The following is an 18,159-nucleotide window of genomic DNA, read 5'->3' as shown; positions in this document are numbered from 1 at the left end:
CATAGTTTCCTTGGGTCAAGGGTCTAGGCACAGCTTAGCTGGATTCTCTGCTTGGGGTCTCACAAGACTGCATCCAGCGAGTCCAGTGGGGCTGTGACCTCATCAGAGACTCACAGCCCTCATCTAGGCTAATGGGATCGTCAGCAGAATTCATTTCCTTGTAGCTGTAGAACTCATAGCAGCTCGTTTCTTAAGGCCAGAAGGAGACTGTCTCTGAGCTCAGGAAAGGCCTAAGCTTTCTTCTTTTTTTAAAAAATTAAACCTTTTTATTTTGAGATAATTGCAGATTTGTATGCAATTGTAAAAAATAGTACAGCTAGGTCTAGTGTATTCTTTACCCAGTTTCTTGTTATATGGATATTTTCCTGTATACAGATTTTTTTTTTTTAAGATTTTGCATAGGAATATTTAAGGAAACAGTTTTCTCAGTCCAGATTTCCTATAGATAGGCCTTCAGTAGAATGGAATCATTGCAGTCTTAGTTTTATTCATCTTACAAAAACTTGAAAATCTTAGCAGTTGGCTAACATTTGAAGATAGTTATCAGATCAAGATCTCTCATTTTCTCATTAAACTTTTTGTTTTCATTGGAGAGTATTACTCAAGAGATAGCCAAACTGCAAAGCTAACACAGTCCCAAGACTCTCCTCACTTCTGACACCAACTACAAATTCTGGAGGTTCCCAGAACCCACCCTTAGTTTCAATAATAGGCTAGCAGAACTCACTGAAAACTATTATACTTGTGGTTACAGATTATTACAGAGGAGGTTACAGGTTAAAATTAGCCAAAGAAGGGATGCATAGGGCAGTCTCAGAGGGTTTCAACACAAAGCTCTCTCCTTGGAATCAGGTCCCAGCATTGATGCATGACAGTATGCATGGGGTATTGTTAATCAGGGATGTCACTTGAGCTTCAGTGTCAGAGTTTTTATTGGTGCTCCATTAAATAGATGTAACTGATTGATTAATTGATTGCCCAATGTGGTTGATCCCATCCTCCAGGTTGACTAATACCAGGTGACTCAAAGCCCTCCAACCCTAAATAAGAGTCTGGATTGAACTCTCCTATGAAATGACATGGAAGTATTCATTAACCTCTTAGAACAGTGTTTTTCAAAGTTTTTATCTGGGACCCAGCATAGATGTGTTTTTAAATGTTTATGAATGTATATATGTAGGGGCATGTATGTATTAAGATGTAACCAGTGCTTCTCAAAACACTAGTCTACTTCATTTATAAAGAATGTTAATGGCTATCCACTGAATTGATGGCTTGTAATGAGATTTTAGTTCATAGTTAAAAAACACTGACCTAGAAAATCAGACCATCGAGAATAGTGATGGCTCATTACTAGAAGGAACCAGCTTAAAAACTGTAGGACCTGAACAGATAAGATCTGAAGAGGAATTGAGGTGCACTTCCATGGAGTAGTCTCCAGATGTATAGCGTAGTTGGTGCAAATGTTATCCAGTAGGGAAACTTCTTATTAAGATATAAAACCCAGTATGTTGGTCTTTGTGCTTTGTTGCTTATCTCTCTAGGCTGCTGAGAATAATTTGATTCATCTTTCATCACATCTTTACATTGCTAGTTCTTTCTTTTCATGCAGATTTCAGTGTAAGTGGCCTCCTCAGTTAGACTTTCATTGAGTCCATTTTAAAATAGTCACCCTATCACTTTTAATCACGTCATCCTATTTTCATTCTCTGCATAGCCATTACCCTTACCTGATGGGTTTGTTTTTTTTTTCCTTCTTGTTTATCTCCTTCTCTAAAATGTTAGCTCCATTAAAGCAGGGACTTTGTCTTGTTTACTGTTTTATTCCCAGTACTTACAACAATCTGTCTGGCAGGTAGTATGTACTCAAATAATAAGTCTTGAATGAGTGATCTAGTTTGTATTCCTCTTAAACCCAAAACAGAATACATTTCTCTTGGTGAGACTAGAGTATACTGTAATTATCACCTCCCTTGTTCCTTATGACCACATTTCTGTTTGTGCAGTGTAAGATTGCATTTGTTTTTTGGCAAGCTCATTACACCATACACTCATTTAGTTTACAGTGAGCTAAAATTCCTTGGTATTTTTCACATGAGCTGCTGTTAAGGCATGTACTTTTTTTTTTTTTAAGTAGGTAGGAGTGTGTGTGTGTGTGTGTCCACGCCTGCACACAAGAATACCCATTTATAGATTCAGTCTCATAAGATTTTTTTTTTTAATCAGCATTTTTGTGTATGATCTAAGAGGGATGCTAATTAAGAACTAATGGTAGGGTTGCTGAAGAGATTTTAAGCTCAAGTGAAAGGCTAGTAGGAACCCAGAAGATTGACCAGATGGCACCAGTTCACAAATTTAAACTGAAAATATTCATTTGGAGCAGTTTAGCACAAGCTGAGGAAGTAGATTCTGTTGTACAAATTTTGGAAGAGCTCAGTTGACATGCGTAGGTTTGCCTCTTACTATTCTTAAAAAAAATGTAGCATGACTTCCCCCAGGTGCATACTCACCATTGGAGTTACACCCTCCTTAACTCATTGTGGACTTCCCAGCACTATTGTTACAGGTCAGTGCCCCTCTCATATTCTTCTTAAATCTGTCTTTTGTATTCTACTTTTTGAAATCTGTAAGGCTGCACCCAGTATTTTTAGATACACTACATTTGTTGTTAGAATCATTTCTTATTGAATTGTTGGAATTTTATTTTTGAGTCCTGACTTGTTGAACTATATTTCCTGAGTTTATTGATCTGTCTATGCTTTTGTAAGTTTCAGGCCATATGATGATACTTTTTTTTCTTTAACTTCAAAAGGCGTACATTTATTGACACACAACTACTATGCCTAGACCTGTCATGGACACCAAAAGGTCATGTTTAGTTTTTTCATGTAATTCCCATCATTTCTACTTCCACAAATAACTTTTTTTCTTATGGTCAGAGTTACATCCAGAGATGCAGTGACTCTCATTACTTCCTTTGCATTCTGCAAGATGAAATTTTTTTTTTAAGCATTTATTTTTTCAACCAATTTTTTTTTTTTTTGTAGATGTTGGGGGTAGGAGTTTATTAATTAATTAATTTATTTTTGCTGTGTTGCGTCTTTGTTTCTGTGCGAGGGCTTTCTCTAGTTGTGGCAAGCGGGGGCCTCTCACCATTGCGGCCTCTCTTATTGCGCAGCACAGGCTCCAGACGCGCAGGCTCAGTAGTTGTGGCTCACGGGCCTAGTCGCTCCGCGGCACATGGGATCCTCCCAGACCAGGGCTCGAACCCGTGTCCCCTGCATTAGCAGGCAGATTCTCAACCACTGCGCCACCAGGGAAGCCCCAAGATGAAATTTTAATATGATGAAATTAAGTATATTTTGTGATTTCTAAAACGCTTTTGACTTTTTATATATAGATACTTTTCAGCATTTGATTTTCTTTTGCCTAAAACTGTAAATCAAGTTCAAATACCTTATTTTAAATTTTTTCCTTATTGCAAATGTATTTATGTTAGCCTTCCCTTAACATCATTTTTATTTATGTTAGTAATTACTTGAGTGTTCAAATAGTTTTTTATATATAATCTCAGAATTCTGAACATTAAAATTGATTTTTCATAATGCATTGTATACAAAAAAACAGTGTCTTTCAACAGAACCAGCTCTCAATCTCTCCTTTAAAAGACTTGAAAGAGGTTTTTTCCTTTGTATTTGTTTTATTAATACTTTTGGAAACATTGCGAAAAGAATTTAGAATATGATGGTTAGCGTTGTCCACCGAATTATGCAACTGTTTGGTTAATTTGCTTACACTGTTGCCCTTCTACTCTATCAGGTCTTCTCAAGACTTTAAGAGTGTATTTCACCTATTGGTTTTGTCACACTGTCACTGCCACACTCCAGTCTCTCTCTTAATCTGGAGAAAATGGATAATAGCAACTCTTTCATCTGCAGTTAGGAATAATTAATATTTGATTAATTTTAATAATTTGATTAATAGGAATATTGTGAAGTCAAATTTAAAAATACACCAGAAATTGTGAAAACTTTTGTGAAGGAAAATGGTTTTTGAATTAACATATTCAAGAAGTCTTTAAAAAAAATTTTTTCCCCTAAGAAGCATTTTAGAAAAGGTGCTATGGGAAGTTCATATTATTTACCAAGGTGATATTTATATACAGTATTTTAATTTTTTATTGGTGGTGTGATAATTTTGAATTGTTATATGGAAGATGCTTTAAATTTTCTACTTGTGATAAAACTCACTCTCTAGCTTTTCTTTCTCTTTCATATGTTCAAGCAGTCTACTGACTTCTTTTCTATAGCCAATAAACATACTCAAGTTTCTAATTCCACGGTAGCCTGCCATTTTCCCTTCATTTATTTAGGAAAAGTGTTTAACACTGTATCTACTTCCTTTCTTCCAATTTACTTCTTAATCTACTATAATATGGCTTCCGCCTCAACCACTCTGTTAAACTATTCTTACCATGAACCTGGAATATCTTACAGTGCCAGAAAGTAAGGAAGTGTTCAAAATATGATGGTGGTAAACAAGGTTCAGGAACCAACTTGAAGGAGCTCTATATGGTGAAAGCTGGGACAATTTGAATAACACATAATCATAGTATCAGATTATAACCCATAGAATGAAATAAATATCTGTGACTCTATACCAGTATCAATAATTGAATGAATAAATGAATGACTGAATGAATAAATAAATAAGGAGAATAGGCAACTTTTGTTTATAGTAGAATTCCAGTAGAAAATGTGGAAGGAATGATGGAAATAAAAAATTTCCATTAGGTGAATAACCAAATAATAATTGTTATAGGCAGGAACCATCAATGCATGCTAAAATTACTAGGCAAATATATATGAGAACAAGATATTTGCATAGTCTGATAAGATACTTGTTAATTTTAAAAGGAGAAATTTATAGCAGAGAGTAATGGCAGACATTACTCTAACCAAAGGATCAAAGATAACAGTACCCAGCTTCCCTGGTGGCACAGTGGTTAGGAATCCACGTTCAAATGCAGGGGACACGGGTTTGAGCCCTGGTCCGGGAAGATCCCACATGCCACGGAGCAACTAAGCCCGTGCGCCACAACTACTGAGCCTGCGCTCTAGAGCCCGCGAGCCACAACTACTGAAGTCTGCGGGCCTAGAGTCGGTGCTCTGCAACAAGAGAAGCCACCGCAGTGAGAAGCCTGCACACCAGAACAAAGAGCAACCCCCACTCGATGCAACTAGAGAAAGTCCGTGCACAGCAACGAAGACCCAACACAGCCAAAAATAAAATAAATTTTTTTCAAGATAACAGTACCAGTTATAAGACATACTGACATCATTGTATCCCCTGATATGATGATGCATAGAGGTGGGCACAATATCACATTACAGCAATAACAATAGTACCTAGCACTTCTGAGTATTTGTATGCCAGACACCGTACTAAGCACTTTACAAGCTTTATCTGTTAGGTCTCACAACAGCCCTAGAAGGTAGACACTATTATTATCTCCATTTTACAGATGATGAAACCCAGGGCTGGCTGAGTCCAAAGCCCTTTCCTTTAATCACAACATTATGCTGAGAACAGCTTTTAGTATCATAAGTAATTTATGGACTGATGAATTCAGTATATTTAATGTTGTCAGTAAGTAAGGAACTTCGTGAGATTTTGTGGTTTAATGTTTTTAAAATACACTTTTGATTTGTTTGGAAACAAAAGATGAAGTTTTGAAAATACAGCATTGAGAAAGCAACACAAGCTAATATAAAATAGAAGGTTAAATATTACTTGTTTTTATATCATATATGGCCTTTTTGTAAATACAAAAGTTTCCATGAAGTATTTGGGTATTTTTATTGAAACCAGTTAGCAGCCCTAAATCTAAAAATCTGATCCTGTTACCTCTCTGTATGTAATCACTTATTGATTCCCCAATTCACTTTAGCATAAAGTCCAGATATTTTAGCATAACTTATAACACTTGATAATCTGACCCATTACCTTTCTGTCTTTATTGCTTATCATTCTTCCACATGAATCCAGTTTTCTTGTCATGCCAAATTACCTGTTATACCCAGAATATAACGGTTTAAATTTCTTTATTATATAATATTTCAAGTGTACACAGAAGTAGAGTAGACATCACCCAGCTACGACAGCCATCAGTTTATAGGCAATTGTTTTTCATCTATACGACCCTCTGACTATCATACAGAGACTATTAGTCCCTTCAGGGACTATTTTGAAACACACCTTAATCATATCACTTTATCTGTAAATATTTCAGATATCACTTTATCTGTAAATATTTCAATTTGTGTATCTAAAAGACAAAGGTTTTAGCTTTAAGACACAATTGCAAAATTAGTTTCACACTTAAAAAAATAACTGTAATTCCTTCATAATCAAATACCCAATCAAAGTTAAAGTTCCCTAGTATTAATAAATGTAGTCTTACAGACTTGTTCAGGTCTATGTCAAAACAAGGGCCATGTATTGCATTCATTTGATACGAATTTTAAGTGTGTGTCCTTTCTTTTTTCTGTTTTTTTTTTTTTTGGCATTACATTTAGTCCTAAACCTCTTTTGATCTATGATTACCCTTCTTTGTTTTGTTTCTTATTGTTTCTTTGCTGAAGAAACAGTCATTTTTCTTTAGAATTTCCCACATTCTGGATTTTGCTGATTACATTCCCATGGTATCCTCTAGCATATTCTTCTCTCTCTGTATTTCCTGTAAGTCACATAATAAATGTTTATTTTTTAAAAAAACAACTTTTATGAATATCTACTATTTGCCTGAACTGCTATGTGGACGATTAAAATAGAGGGAATACTTTTAATAGTATTACCGTATCAGTGTAAAATTCAAGATTTAGAAAAAAGAAGGAATGTCATCATTAGCTAAAAGTGGAAACCTGGATACTAGTACAAGTCACAAAATGAAAATAAGCCTTTTAATTTGTGAACATGTGAGTTCACAAATGTGAAGAAAGTGAAATAAAATAATTGCTTCAGATACATCAAAAACTCTGAAAACAAATCTAAGGGTAAAACTCAGAGGATTTGACAGGTAATAATTTGGATCAGTTTTTCCTCCTTTTCTTCTCTTTAAAAGCAAGTCTTTATTGGTACCTTGTGGAAAAAAATGTTATATGCAATAAATGCAAAAGAAGTTACCACTAATGTTTGACACGTATTACTAAAATTAACTACAAATTTGTTTTTAGAGGTTGGTTTAATTTGAATATTTAAAAAATATCTTTATTGGAGTATAATTGCTTTACAATGGTGTGTTAGTTTCTGCTGTATAACAAAGTGAATCAGCTATACATATACATATATCCCCATATCTCCTCCCTCTTGCCTCTCCCTCCCACCCTCCCTATCCCACCCTTCTAGGTGGTCACAAAGCACCGAGCTGATCTCCCTGTGCTATGCGGCTGCTTCCCACTAGCTATCTAATTTGAATATTTAAGTACATAATTATATGATTCTTCCTAAAATAAAAATGTTAAAAACTAGCATACTGGCTTACTATAAACAATTCAACAGAACTAAAATGCTTTCTAAGTTAGCTTTATAATATCAAATTACTCTCAGATATTTACTTTCCTTTTGATGGCAGATCTTTTTATTCTTTCCTCTTGGCTTCCATGACACCACTCTTTCCTGATGCTCATCTTACCATTTTTGTAGTTTCTGTTTTCCTTCTTTAACTCCTCTTCATCTGCTAGCTCTTTAGAACTTGGTGTTTTTGGTTTTCACTAATGGTTCTCTTCTCTTATTCAGCATTGTCTCTCTAGGCAGTAAAACTCTTTCTTGATCAAGGCTTGCTATCTCTATTCTGTTTTGTATTCTCTTCCATTGCAAGTTTCATTCACCTAGTCCCCCAGGTCTGAAGCCTGAGAGTCATCTCTCCTGAGAAAAGTTGGAAGATTTTTTTTAGCTATAATACAGTTTTATATATGTTGTTGAAAATTCTTTGTTCTGTGTTTTATTATTACTAAGGAATTATATCTGTTTTATTATTTGAGACTTTTTATTCCTTCATATTGTTTTTAAAATGTGTGAAGTAGAACTTTAAATTTTTTATAATTTTCCCTAATAGTAGAACCTGTGCTCTATAGTAGATGTATGGTAGCCAGGAGATCATTCTCCCCTTCTTTTTGAAAATTTATGATTTCCACTCAGGTCTACACACTGGTGATTCAAATTTTTTAATTATTTGTATGCAACTAAAATATTTGAAATGGATGAGTTCCCCAGTGTGAGTGGGTAGGTATGTGGGAAAATTATTCCACCAAGAGGAGGAAGAACTGAGTCCCCACTCCTGTTTTAACACCTCTAATTTCTTACTCAAATCTCTGCTTCTTTCTCTCATGAAGGAAAAGAGGAGTAGTAACCATGGTATTAAAACTATCTAATTTTTAAGAGGTAGCATTCATACAGGTTAGGTACCACTCTTTTTCATTCTGTTATATTTCATTTCTTTAGTGCTGGTCTGAACCCACTAAATTTATATCATGACTTGTTATTAGATCATGACCTTTGGTTTGAAAAACACGCATACCATAAATCCTTGAGTTTCCCTAGTATTGAAATATGACATCCAGGGTCTTTCATATATTCTTCTAGTTGCTATCAAAATAATTGATATATCACATATGATACCATCTTTATGTTTTGCTGTGACTTGTTTTTCTTATAAATATTTGGATATGTTATTAATATATGTGCCTTCTTTTCTTTCACTTTTTTTTTTTTTCTCATTTAGCATACAGGTCCTTGGGGCGCAAGGCCTTTTCCTTTATGTATTTATTTGTTTAAAGATTTTTTTGATGTGGACCATTTTTAAAGTCTTTATTGAATTTGTTACAACATTGCTTCTGTTTTGTTTTGGTTTTCTGGCCATGAGACATGTGGGATCTTAGCTCCTCGACCAGGGATTGAACCTGCACCCCCTGCATTGAAAGGGGGAGTCTTAACCGCTGGGCTGCCTGGGAAGTCCCTGCCTTTATTTTAAAAATTGAGTTTTGAAATTTTGACAAACCCTACAGAGAAATCACAAATGAAATACAAAGAAATTCTTTTACTTTGTAAAAAATTGGAGAGCAGATTGCAAACTGGATGTTCCATCACCCCAAATGACTTGATATATTTCCTACAGATAAAGATATTTTCCTACATCACTGTAATGTAACCATAACAAGTGGGAAATTAATACAGCAGGAGCTGTTGGGACTGAGAGGAAGAAAACAAAATAAGACACAAGTAGATTGGACAGAATTTGTTGACTGCTTATGTAGGTGAAAAAGAGAAAAATTGTAACATTGAGAAAAGTTACTATTAACTACCTTTTTGTATGTTTGTGTCTGTGTAAATTGGGAAATCACCTACATTAAAAATGATTAGTTAGTTAACACCTCAGTGTTGATGTTCTGTGGGAATATAGAGTTAAAATACTATATCCTAAGAGTAGAAGAAATATTTGATCACAGAAATGTTTGATCACAAATATTTGGTTGTCTACTGTTAAGATTTATTGTTAAATAATTGGGATTTTTGAATCAAGTAATGGAATCTATTGAAAAGCTTTAAGGAGAAGTGAGATATTTTGGAAATCATCCTAGTTTCTGTGGATAGTATCAGTGAGTTAAGGGTATTCAAAGAAAACAGCAAGAGAATCCACATCTTATATTCCAGCCCTGACCTCTCCAAGGATCGAGTCCAAAATTTCCAGTTACTCAAAACTTTTCATTTCAAACTCAGTGTGGAAAGAATTAAACTTATGCACACATACATACCCTTTCTCAACATTTCTTTTATCTTCTCCTGTACCAGTACTTGGTCTAGAAAGCAAGTATTGACTCTTCCTGCTCTTCAGCCCAAACCCACCCATATCTAGTTGATTTCTACCTCTTGGAAAGGGCACTGAAAAAAACTAAATTTTGTTCTTGCTTCCTTACTAGTATCTCTGAGATTTTGAGAAAGTCATTTAATTTCTTTTGTGTTCAAATTAATCTCTGTAAGTTATGATATTTGAACCAAATATGGTATAATACAGTGGTTAAGAGCACGGTTTCCATTATAAGGCTCTCTGCCTCTTAATCCCTACCCCATCTTTCAGTAGCCGTGTGATCTTGGGCAAGTTATTTCTCTATGCCTTAGTATCCTTAGCTATAAAATGAGAGTAACAGTAGTACATATCTCACAGGGTTGTTTTTAAGATTAATTGAGTTAATATACAGTTGACCCTTGAACAATGCCAGATTAGAGATTACTTGAAAGATCCAAGTATAATTTATAGTCAGTTTTCCATATATGTGATTCTTCCATATTTGTAGTTCTTGATTCCTCCATATCTGTGGTTCCACATCCTTGGATAAAACCAACTGTGAATTATGTAGCACTGTAATATTTATTATTGAAAGAAATCTGCGTGTAAGTAGACCCACACAGTTTAAATCCATGTTGTTCATGTATGTGTCATAATAGGAATAGTGCCTAGAACATAGTAGGGAATAAGTGTTAGCTATTATTATTATATTATGATTTTAAAAACTTATGTGCTTAGGTCTGTTCTATCATTTTGCAGTTCTGCTGTAAGAATATCTCTCCCATTTGTTACTCCTCTCCATTATCACTATTACCCTATTATTCAGGATTAAATTAATTATTACATGTAAAATGCTTAGAATAGTGCCTGTCACCTAATAAGCACTTGGTAAGTGTTAGCCCTTATTATTGGTTATTATGATTTTTATATAGATGACCTCCAGGTCAGTAAGATCCTTTTCTTGCATTAGTGGTCCTATGCCTTTAATTTCCTCTCCTGTTCTTTAGATTGGTCTTTCTAGGACACTGTTTATATAATGTTGCTCCATTTCGAGACCTTTGATGCCTGAAAGGAAAAAACTAAAAACAGGTTCTTTAATACAGATATCAGATGACTTGCCAAGACCAATTTTTTAAAAATGGTATTAATGAAAGAGGTGAACGTGAATTTTGAGGCAGTGAAAATTTTGTTTTAGGTACTTAAGGTCGTTGCTTACTAAAATAGTCTCAATATTTTATAGATGAAAAGTATAGGTATATAATGATCAAATTCAGGAGGACTTGCTACTTAGTTATTTTTAGCAAGGGACTAAAACTAAAATTTTATCTTAAAAACAACAGTTGAGTTGAAATAGAATGTGAGGAGTAAAGGTCAGGAATGTTTAGGAGTTTTTTTATGTTAGGAAAATAAATTAATGTATTTATTCAGGTTTAAGTAAGGCAATAATTTAACTACGGCTAGTTATTTTTTTATAGACAGCTCTTTTGTGTTCATTTCAAAATCTTAAGCTTTTTGGAATTTAAATGAAAATAGCTTCATTTCTCAATTTTAAAAATGACATTGTTAGCTTTTTGTTAGAAGAATAATAAGAGACCTTATCTAATTTCTTAAAGAGAAGTCACTTGTTATGGGTTCATTTGCATGACCTCCTCTTTAACCCTTTGCTCGTCTTCAGATGTGTTTATGTTTTAAATATTTTAGAGTATCACGGAGAAAAGTATTTTTCTCTGGTAGAAATTGCATTGGACTTTGTTTTTTAATATTGATAGCTACATAAAGCCGTTTAACTACAGTTTTCATTTTCAGATGATTTTTTTAAATCAGGTTTTTACGTATATTTTTTAAAACTTTACTACAGGAAATGGTAGAGTGAGAGTTAATGTGTTACATGGAGGGAAGAACAGTCCATTGGGGGTTAAATTGCAGAGTCTAATGGAATAATAACTGGTAGCACCATCTGCTGGCCTACTTCCTCAGAAGGAGTCAGTATTTTTAACGACATCTCTAATATTCATGCTGATGCATTTTGATGCTTTGTGCATTCATTTCTTTCTGTGCTTTGTTGGAATCTGGCTATCTGCTTACAGCTATTGAGGAAACTCAGCTTTTTAGGACGGGTTTACAGTCTTTTTCATATCTAAATAGAATGAACAGTGGATATAAACTTGCCAAGGCAGAAATGTGTTGATACATCACAATGTGTATTTGTGGAGGGTTGTGCATCTCTTGGTTGCAGCTTGCTAAATAGGCCATTTAGGAATCTTCTTTCAATGCTTTTTTCTTGAGCACTGCCTGGGGTGGTGAAAAAGCAGAGGGCAAGCCTTTGTCTGACGCCAAAAATGTCTTCAGTGAAGAGGCCAAGAGGAAGGGTAAGTGAAAGCCTGAATGAGTGGGAGGAGGAGGGGTTCTTTGGGCTAAAAGGCTAATGGGATTGAATAACCTTCCTTATTACTGGCTGCTGCTGCGGAGTCGTACTGCATCGCCATCTTGAGCTTGTTGCTGTTTTCTCGCGTCTTGGTTATTTGTTATAGCCTGTAGGCCTTAAGGTGGCATTTTAGTAAGCGATTCTAAGCCCTCCCTCCTTTCCCAGTGCTGTAGCACTGCTACGAAACCTTTGATGAGGCAGGTATAGAAAAGATATCCAGTGAAGCACACTGGAACCAGCATGAAAATGTGTTTGGAAATTCCTGGTGGTTTTTTCCCTTGCTGTAGTCAGAGGCATGTTTACGGGTAAGAACGTAACAAAACTGTGATCTAAGAATATGGGATGAATGCGTGTTTAAAGAGAATATTCTTTTTAAAATGCTGTTGATCTGCTTCCTGTGATATTGCTAAAATATTAATAATTTTAACGTAAAACTAGAACTTGTGTTTTTCCAGAATTGCTTGAGCAAAATATTATGATATAGAAAGAGAAAAAAAATCCTCATTTAACTCTTTCACAGAAAAACTAAAACTTTCTCTAATTTTAAGTATGGGAATGTCTGTTGACTAACTAGCTACATTGCTGCATAGATTGCACATTAAAATGATTTAAATGAATTCAGGTTCTCATTCCACTTTCTTATAAAGCAGAGAGGCTTTGTTTTTCTAAAAATCATAATAAACTATGGGGAGTAGTCATTCTAAATTAAAATTGCTATTTAAAATTTATTAATAATTTTCAGAGTTCCGGAATGAAGAGGAAAGAAGAGACTTATTCCAAATGCCCAGAATATTTACATGACTAAATTTGAATTAGCTATATTTATAGGACAAAATTTGAATCAGCTAATCAAGAATGCTATGAAAATATCAATGAATCTATATTATCCTCCTTTAACTTTCACTTTTAAAAGCAGTAGTTGAACTTTTTATTTTATACCTACACTAATTTCTAGATCAGCAAAATGTTTTAATTTTAAATTTGTTTGTAGCACTCATATTTGCTTATGTATTTTACTTCTTAAAGTTTAATTCTAAATTTTTGGTTATTTATGTTAATTGTTTAAATGTACTTTGGTATGTTGTATAAAAATTATTTTGATTTCTCTAGCCTCCATCTTCCAAGAAGAGTGATGGTCCTGGGACATATACTAAGTTGCAGAATACCCAGGTGAGGATCATGTCTGAGAAGAAGCAGAGAAAAAAGGTGGAATCAGAAAGCAAGCAAGAAAAGGCTAATCGTATAATATCAGAGGCCATAGCAAAAGCAAAGGAGCGTGGGGAACGCAATATTCCACGAGTAATGAGCCCTGAAAACTTTCCTAGTGCTTCAGTTGAAGGAAAAGAGGAAAAGAAAGGTAGAAGGATGAAATCTAAGCCAAAGGACAAAGAGAGCAAAAAAACAAAAACTTGTTCTAAGTTAAAAGAGAAGACAAAAATTGGGTAAGTTGGTTAAGAATTAAATCTTCTTCCTTTGAAGTTTTTGTAAAGTTCAGTCTGTCTAATCTACTTTTGATTTGCGTATGATGTGTTTACTCCCACTTTGGAGTTTTAAGTTGTTAGATACTGTGTGTATGTTACTGCCTTTTTGAATGAATTAGATAATATTCCAGAATTTACTAAATGTTACTAGTCTATGAACATACTTTTTTGTATATTAATGTTAGTAAAAGGAATTTAAAATAGGAGAACATTTTATATATAAAACAGGAAAAGGAAAAACAAAACAAAACCCATATTGCTGTGCCAGTTCCTAATGTACTTTCTTTATTAAAAAAATGCCTTGAAATTTTTTATAAGATTTCTTTACCTCTTAGTTGTACTTCACTGGGCACCTTATAGTTTGGAAACATGAAATACCATATTTTCTCATAAACCCACAACATTGAACTAAATGGAATGGCAAGAAAACTAAGACCATTTAAATCAACAATAAGCAGCTCTCGGCTCTTACAGACTTCCTCCCTTACAGTCTTTCTGATTTACTTTATGTAATAAAGAGGCCAGGTGAGGATTAATGCTCCAAGAGAATTATAAGGACAAAGAATTGCTTTAGGAGGGTATATTAATCCTAGGTATTTTTATTTGACTACATACCTAATACATTTTCAAAAAATAGAATATAATAAGTGTTATTATTTGTTTTATATGTATGTTTGTTTTGCATGCAAGGGTAAAAATAATCTAAGGCCAACATAGTTTAGAATCGGTTTTGCAGGAATATTTGGTTATTTTTGAAGGCTTTATATGAAATTTTAGATCAAGTATTTAATCTGTTTTAGGAAAAATTCCCTTATTATAAAAATCTTCATTTGCTTATAAAATTATTTATGTATTATACATATATTTAGAACTAACACAAATTTGTAAACAATTCACAGCATTTTCAATGCAGCCACCAAACTGAGTTATATCATTAGGTCCTGATGCCTTTCAGTCCAAACCATTAAATAACATGGGCTCTCTTGCTATAATGGGAAAATAATTAATATTATTGATTTTGCATTTCATTTGCAGACAGCTAAGATAAAATTTGAAAGTTAGATTTCTCCTTTTTTATTTAAATGTTTTGGTATGAAAGTATCTTATTTTTTCAATATTTTGTCTAGTTTTAATTTAGGAAACCCCATATTTAATCCTTTAATGTATTAAACGTTACTGTTATTAAAATTTTCCAGTTTTAACTTATACAGAAATACAGGCAGAGTAGTGGTACCATTTGAAAGGGTATTTAAAAATAATGCATAAAATAAGAGAAAATAGGTAGAGAACCCTCAAGAGTTAACAGTAAATTTAAATTGGTGGGGGGGAGATAACTAGAGGCAAAAGATAACAGAAGTGAACCTGGTTCAAGAAAAAACAATATATAAGGGGAAATTAGAAATAATTAAATTGTAATAGAGAAACATGGATTTTTGAAAAATGTGGATTAATATGTAGGGAATAGTAATACAGTAGAGTATCTGACGTATTCTGTGATATTTGTATTTTTGTTAGAAATAGGTAGATTATTAACAGTAAATTATTTTAATATTGCACAGCATGATCAATTTAGTATTTGGTTTTAGAGATAGCATTCTTGAGAAAAGAGGTGAGAATTGTATTGGAAACATACTTCCATGGCGAGGTATTAAGTAATTGACAGAAAAAAAACTTGTTGAGAGTGGATGACTTTTTGATAGGGGAATTTATAAGTTGCAGGCAAGTAAAAGTGAAGCTTGCCCATATATTATTAAGCTGTTGGAGTGAAACAGTTTCTTGATCATCTTTATCAGACAACCAAAGATTATTATCATGTTGGAGGAAAAAGTATGGTTGGAAATGAAATTCATATACAGTCTAGAGTTCTATATTGGTCACTTGAAATATTTCATTACTGTGCTTTCCAATAAGCCACTACATTTTTGAATTGACCATTTTTAATTTTTCAGCGAAGAAGCATCATTTAAATATTAAGTTTACTTGCATCATTTTTTTTTTTTTTTTTTGCGGTACGCGGGTCTCTCACTGTTGTGGCCTCTCCCGTTGCGGAGCACAGGCTCCGGACGCGCAGGCTCAGCGGCCATGGCTCACAGGCCCAGCCGCTCCGCGGTATGAGGGATCCTCCCGGACCGGGGCACGAACCCGTGTCCCCTGCATCAGCAGGCGGACTCTCAACCACTGCGCCACCAAGGAAGCCCAACTTGCATCATTTTAATTAATAATATTTCATGATGTATTAAATGTTTTCTTGTAAAGATTTTGTTTTTCTATGAGTTTTAGAAGAATTGAACTTTTGCTAATATCAGATGATTTATATCAGATAAAATTAAAGAGAGTGTGTGTTGGAACTTAACCATGAGCAATGTGAAATATAAATTTCAAAAGTAACTAGATTTGTAGACAATAAGTTATGATTGATATATAGTCAGAGTTGGTGTTTATTTAATCCACATATGTGATGTGATATAATCTAGGAATACTAATCTGAAGAAAACCAATACTGCCTTGCCTCTGCTTGCTAGTGTGCTTGAAACCTTTTCAGTTTTTCTGTCACTTTCACAGATTAATTTTTTTTAATACAAGGAATAGAGTGTCCTTTTCAGAGGCTTTAATATAGTCTCATTTAATCTTTACAACAATTCTGTGAGTTAAATTGGGCATGCAGTATGATAATGTGGTTAAGTTCTTTGACTTTGGAACCAGTTGCACTTATTCAAATTCCCCCTTTGTCACAAGCAGTGTGACCTTGGACAAATACTTAACCTCTCCAAATTTTAGTTTCCTCAGACCTAAAATGAGGATAATGATAGCACTTGCCTTATAGTGTTATTTTGAGGATGAAATGATTTAATAACACTTAAAGCATATAGAACAATACCTGTTAATAATGTTAGCCATTATTTTCTGAAAATATAAATAACATATAGCTATTTAAGGAAAAAGCCAAGGCCAGGAGCCATGCCCCTTCTTTCAAGCCTAAACTCTCACCTATCTGCTTAGGTTCTCTTTCCATTAAGGCCCTGTTCCTAATAAGATGAATTTAAAAATCAAGCAGACAAATGAAAACAAACAGTTGCTACCTGGTAAGAAGGATAATAGGTTAACTTATTAATGTTTTTGTTTTTTTTATATGAGAATGCCTCTTTATCAGGTTAGCTAGAGTAGCATTTAGGACAGGTAAATTTTGTTTTGAAATATGCTTGGAGTTTGAAAGGAATTACATGGTTATGTGGAAGAGTGTAAGTTGAAATGGAAATGGCCGGTGTAAAATGAAGAGTGAGGTAGGACTGGAGACAACCTTCTTCTATTTTGATGTTTTTCATGGTCTTGGCAGTCAGGTTCTAACAAGCTGCCTTTCAAGTAGAAGAGCAGGTATTTCTTTAATAATGGTTGGTACGTAATAGATGCTCCATGAATGGGAGGGAATGAATTTTATGGAATGAATGAATGAATGGAAGATTAAATATTAAATGATGCCAAATGGTTGTGTTTGATTTGTTAAATCAAGATTAGAAGTGGCAAGCTAATCCTTCATTAAATTACAGGGACAAAACTAATGGTTTAGTAATAGTAGAGAGTTAAATTCTAAAATAAATTCATTCTAAGACTTCTGGTAGAATTTTCTTATTTGGCTCTCTTCGGTTTTAGATTATGTAATAAAATATCACATGATTTGATTGAAGCATTTTTAAATTTATGTTTTATAACTTTGACATTTAAACTATGTTTCCATGTTGTCAGTTATAATTTACTTCTTGCATTAGATTATCAGACTGACAAGTAGAATGCCTTTGACACTTTAAAATGCTCTTGTGGCCCTGTAAATTTAATCAGTAAAGGTACTTCATGATTAAAAGTAAAAAAATACTTTTTTGTATTATTCATAATTATTCTTTCTGTTTGTTACAAGAATGGGAGTTATCAGGTGCTAGAAGTAGCTTTTCTCTTTAGTTAAAGCAAAAAACATCTAAGTTAGGAAATATCAAATCAAGTTGGAATTAAGGGTGTCATGTTATAAAGAAAAACAGTAAGACATTAAATTAGATCTGGAACTTATATTGTGCCCTTCTTTGCGATAGTCATTCTGAACCCCCAAGAAGGAAGAAGCAAAATAACATTTGTTAATTACCTACCATCATGTGTATACATAGATATGTACATGTGTATTTTTAAACAGAACGAACATGTATGTCCACATGTATGTCTAGAGAGACACATCTAAATAATAATGTAAGGGAAAAATAATGTGAACAAAGTCTGAAGGGAAAATAAGATGAAACATCAGAAATTGGGAATAATCCCTTTATAGTCCATGTTAATAAAGTAACAGATGAGACCCTGATTGCAAGTATTCAAAATAATAAGAATTTAGTATATGTTTGGATAAAATATAAATGTATTAATTAATT

General features: G+C 33.7%; 1 protein-coding gene across 11 annotated transcripts in view; it reads left to right on the top strand.

Moving 5' to 3' along the window:
• Positions 1 to 18,159, top strand: part of CHD9 (chromodomain helicase DNA binding protein 9) — a 244,345-nt gene that overhangs the window by 114,056 nt on the left and 112,130 nt on the right. For 8 of the 11 annotated variants that reach the window (XM_082862789.1, XM_082862785.1, XM_082862790.1 and 5 more), the window contains one exon: positions 13,380 to 13,711. In XM_082862789.1, coding sequence (XP_082718915.1) covers positions 13,380 to 13,711 — 332 coding nt within the window. Of the gene's footprint in view, positions 1 to 11,409; positions 12,214 to 12,316; positions 12,575 to 13,379; positions 13,712 to 18,159 lie in introns of those variants that run through there. The other 3 variants (XM_082862787.1, XM_082862795.1, XM_082862786.1) reach the window with 2 other exon arrangements.

This window comes from Leucopleurus acutus, assembly GCF_964270905.1.
Source record: "Leucopleurus acutus genome assembly, chromosome: 20".
Classification (NCBI taxonomy): domain Eukaryota; kingdom Metazoa; phylum Chordata; class Mammalia; order Artiodactyla; family Delphinidae; genus Leucopleurus; species Leucopleurus acutus.
Note: the sequence above shows the minus strand (reverse complement) of the source record. Positions and strands in the feature narration are given on the sequence as shown.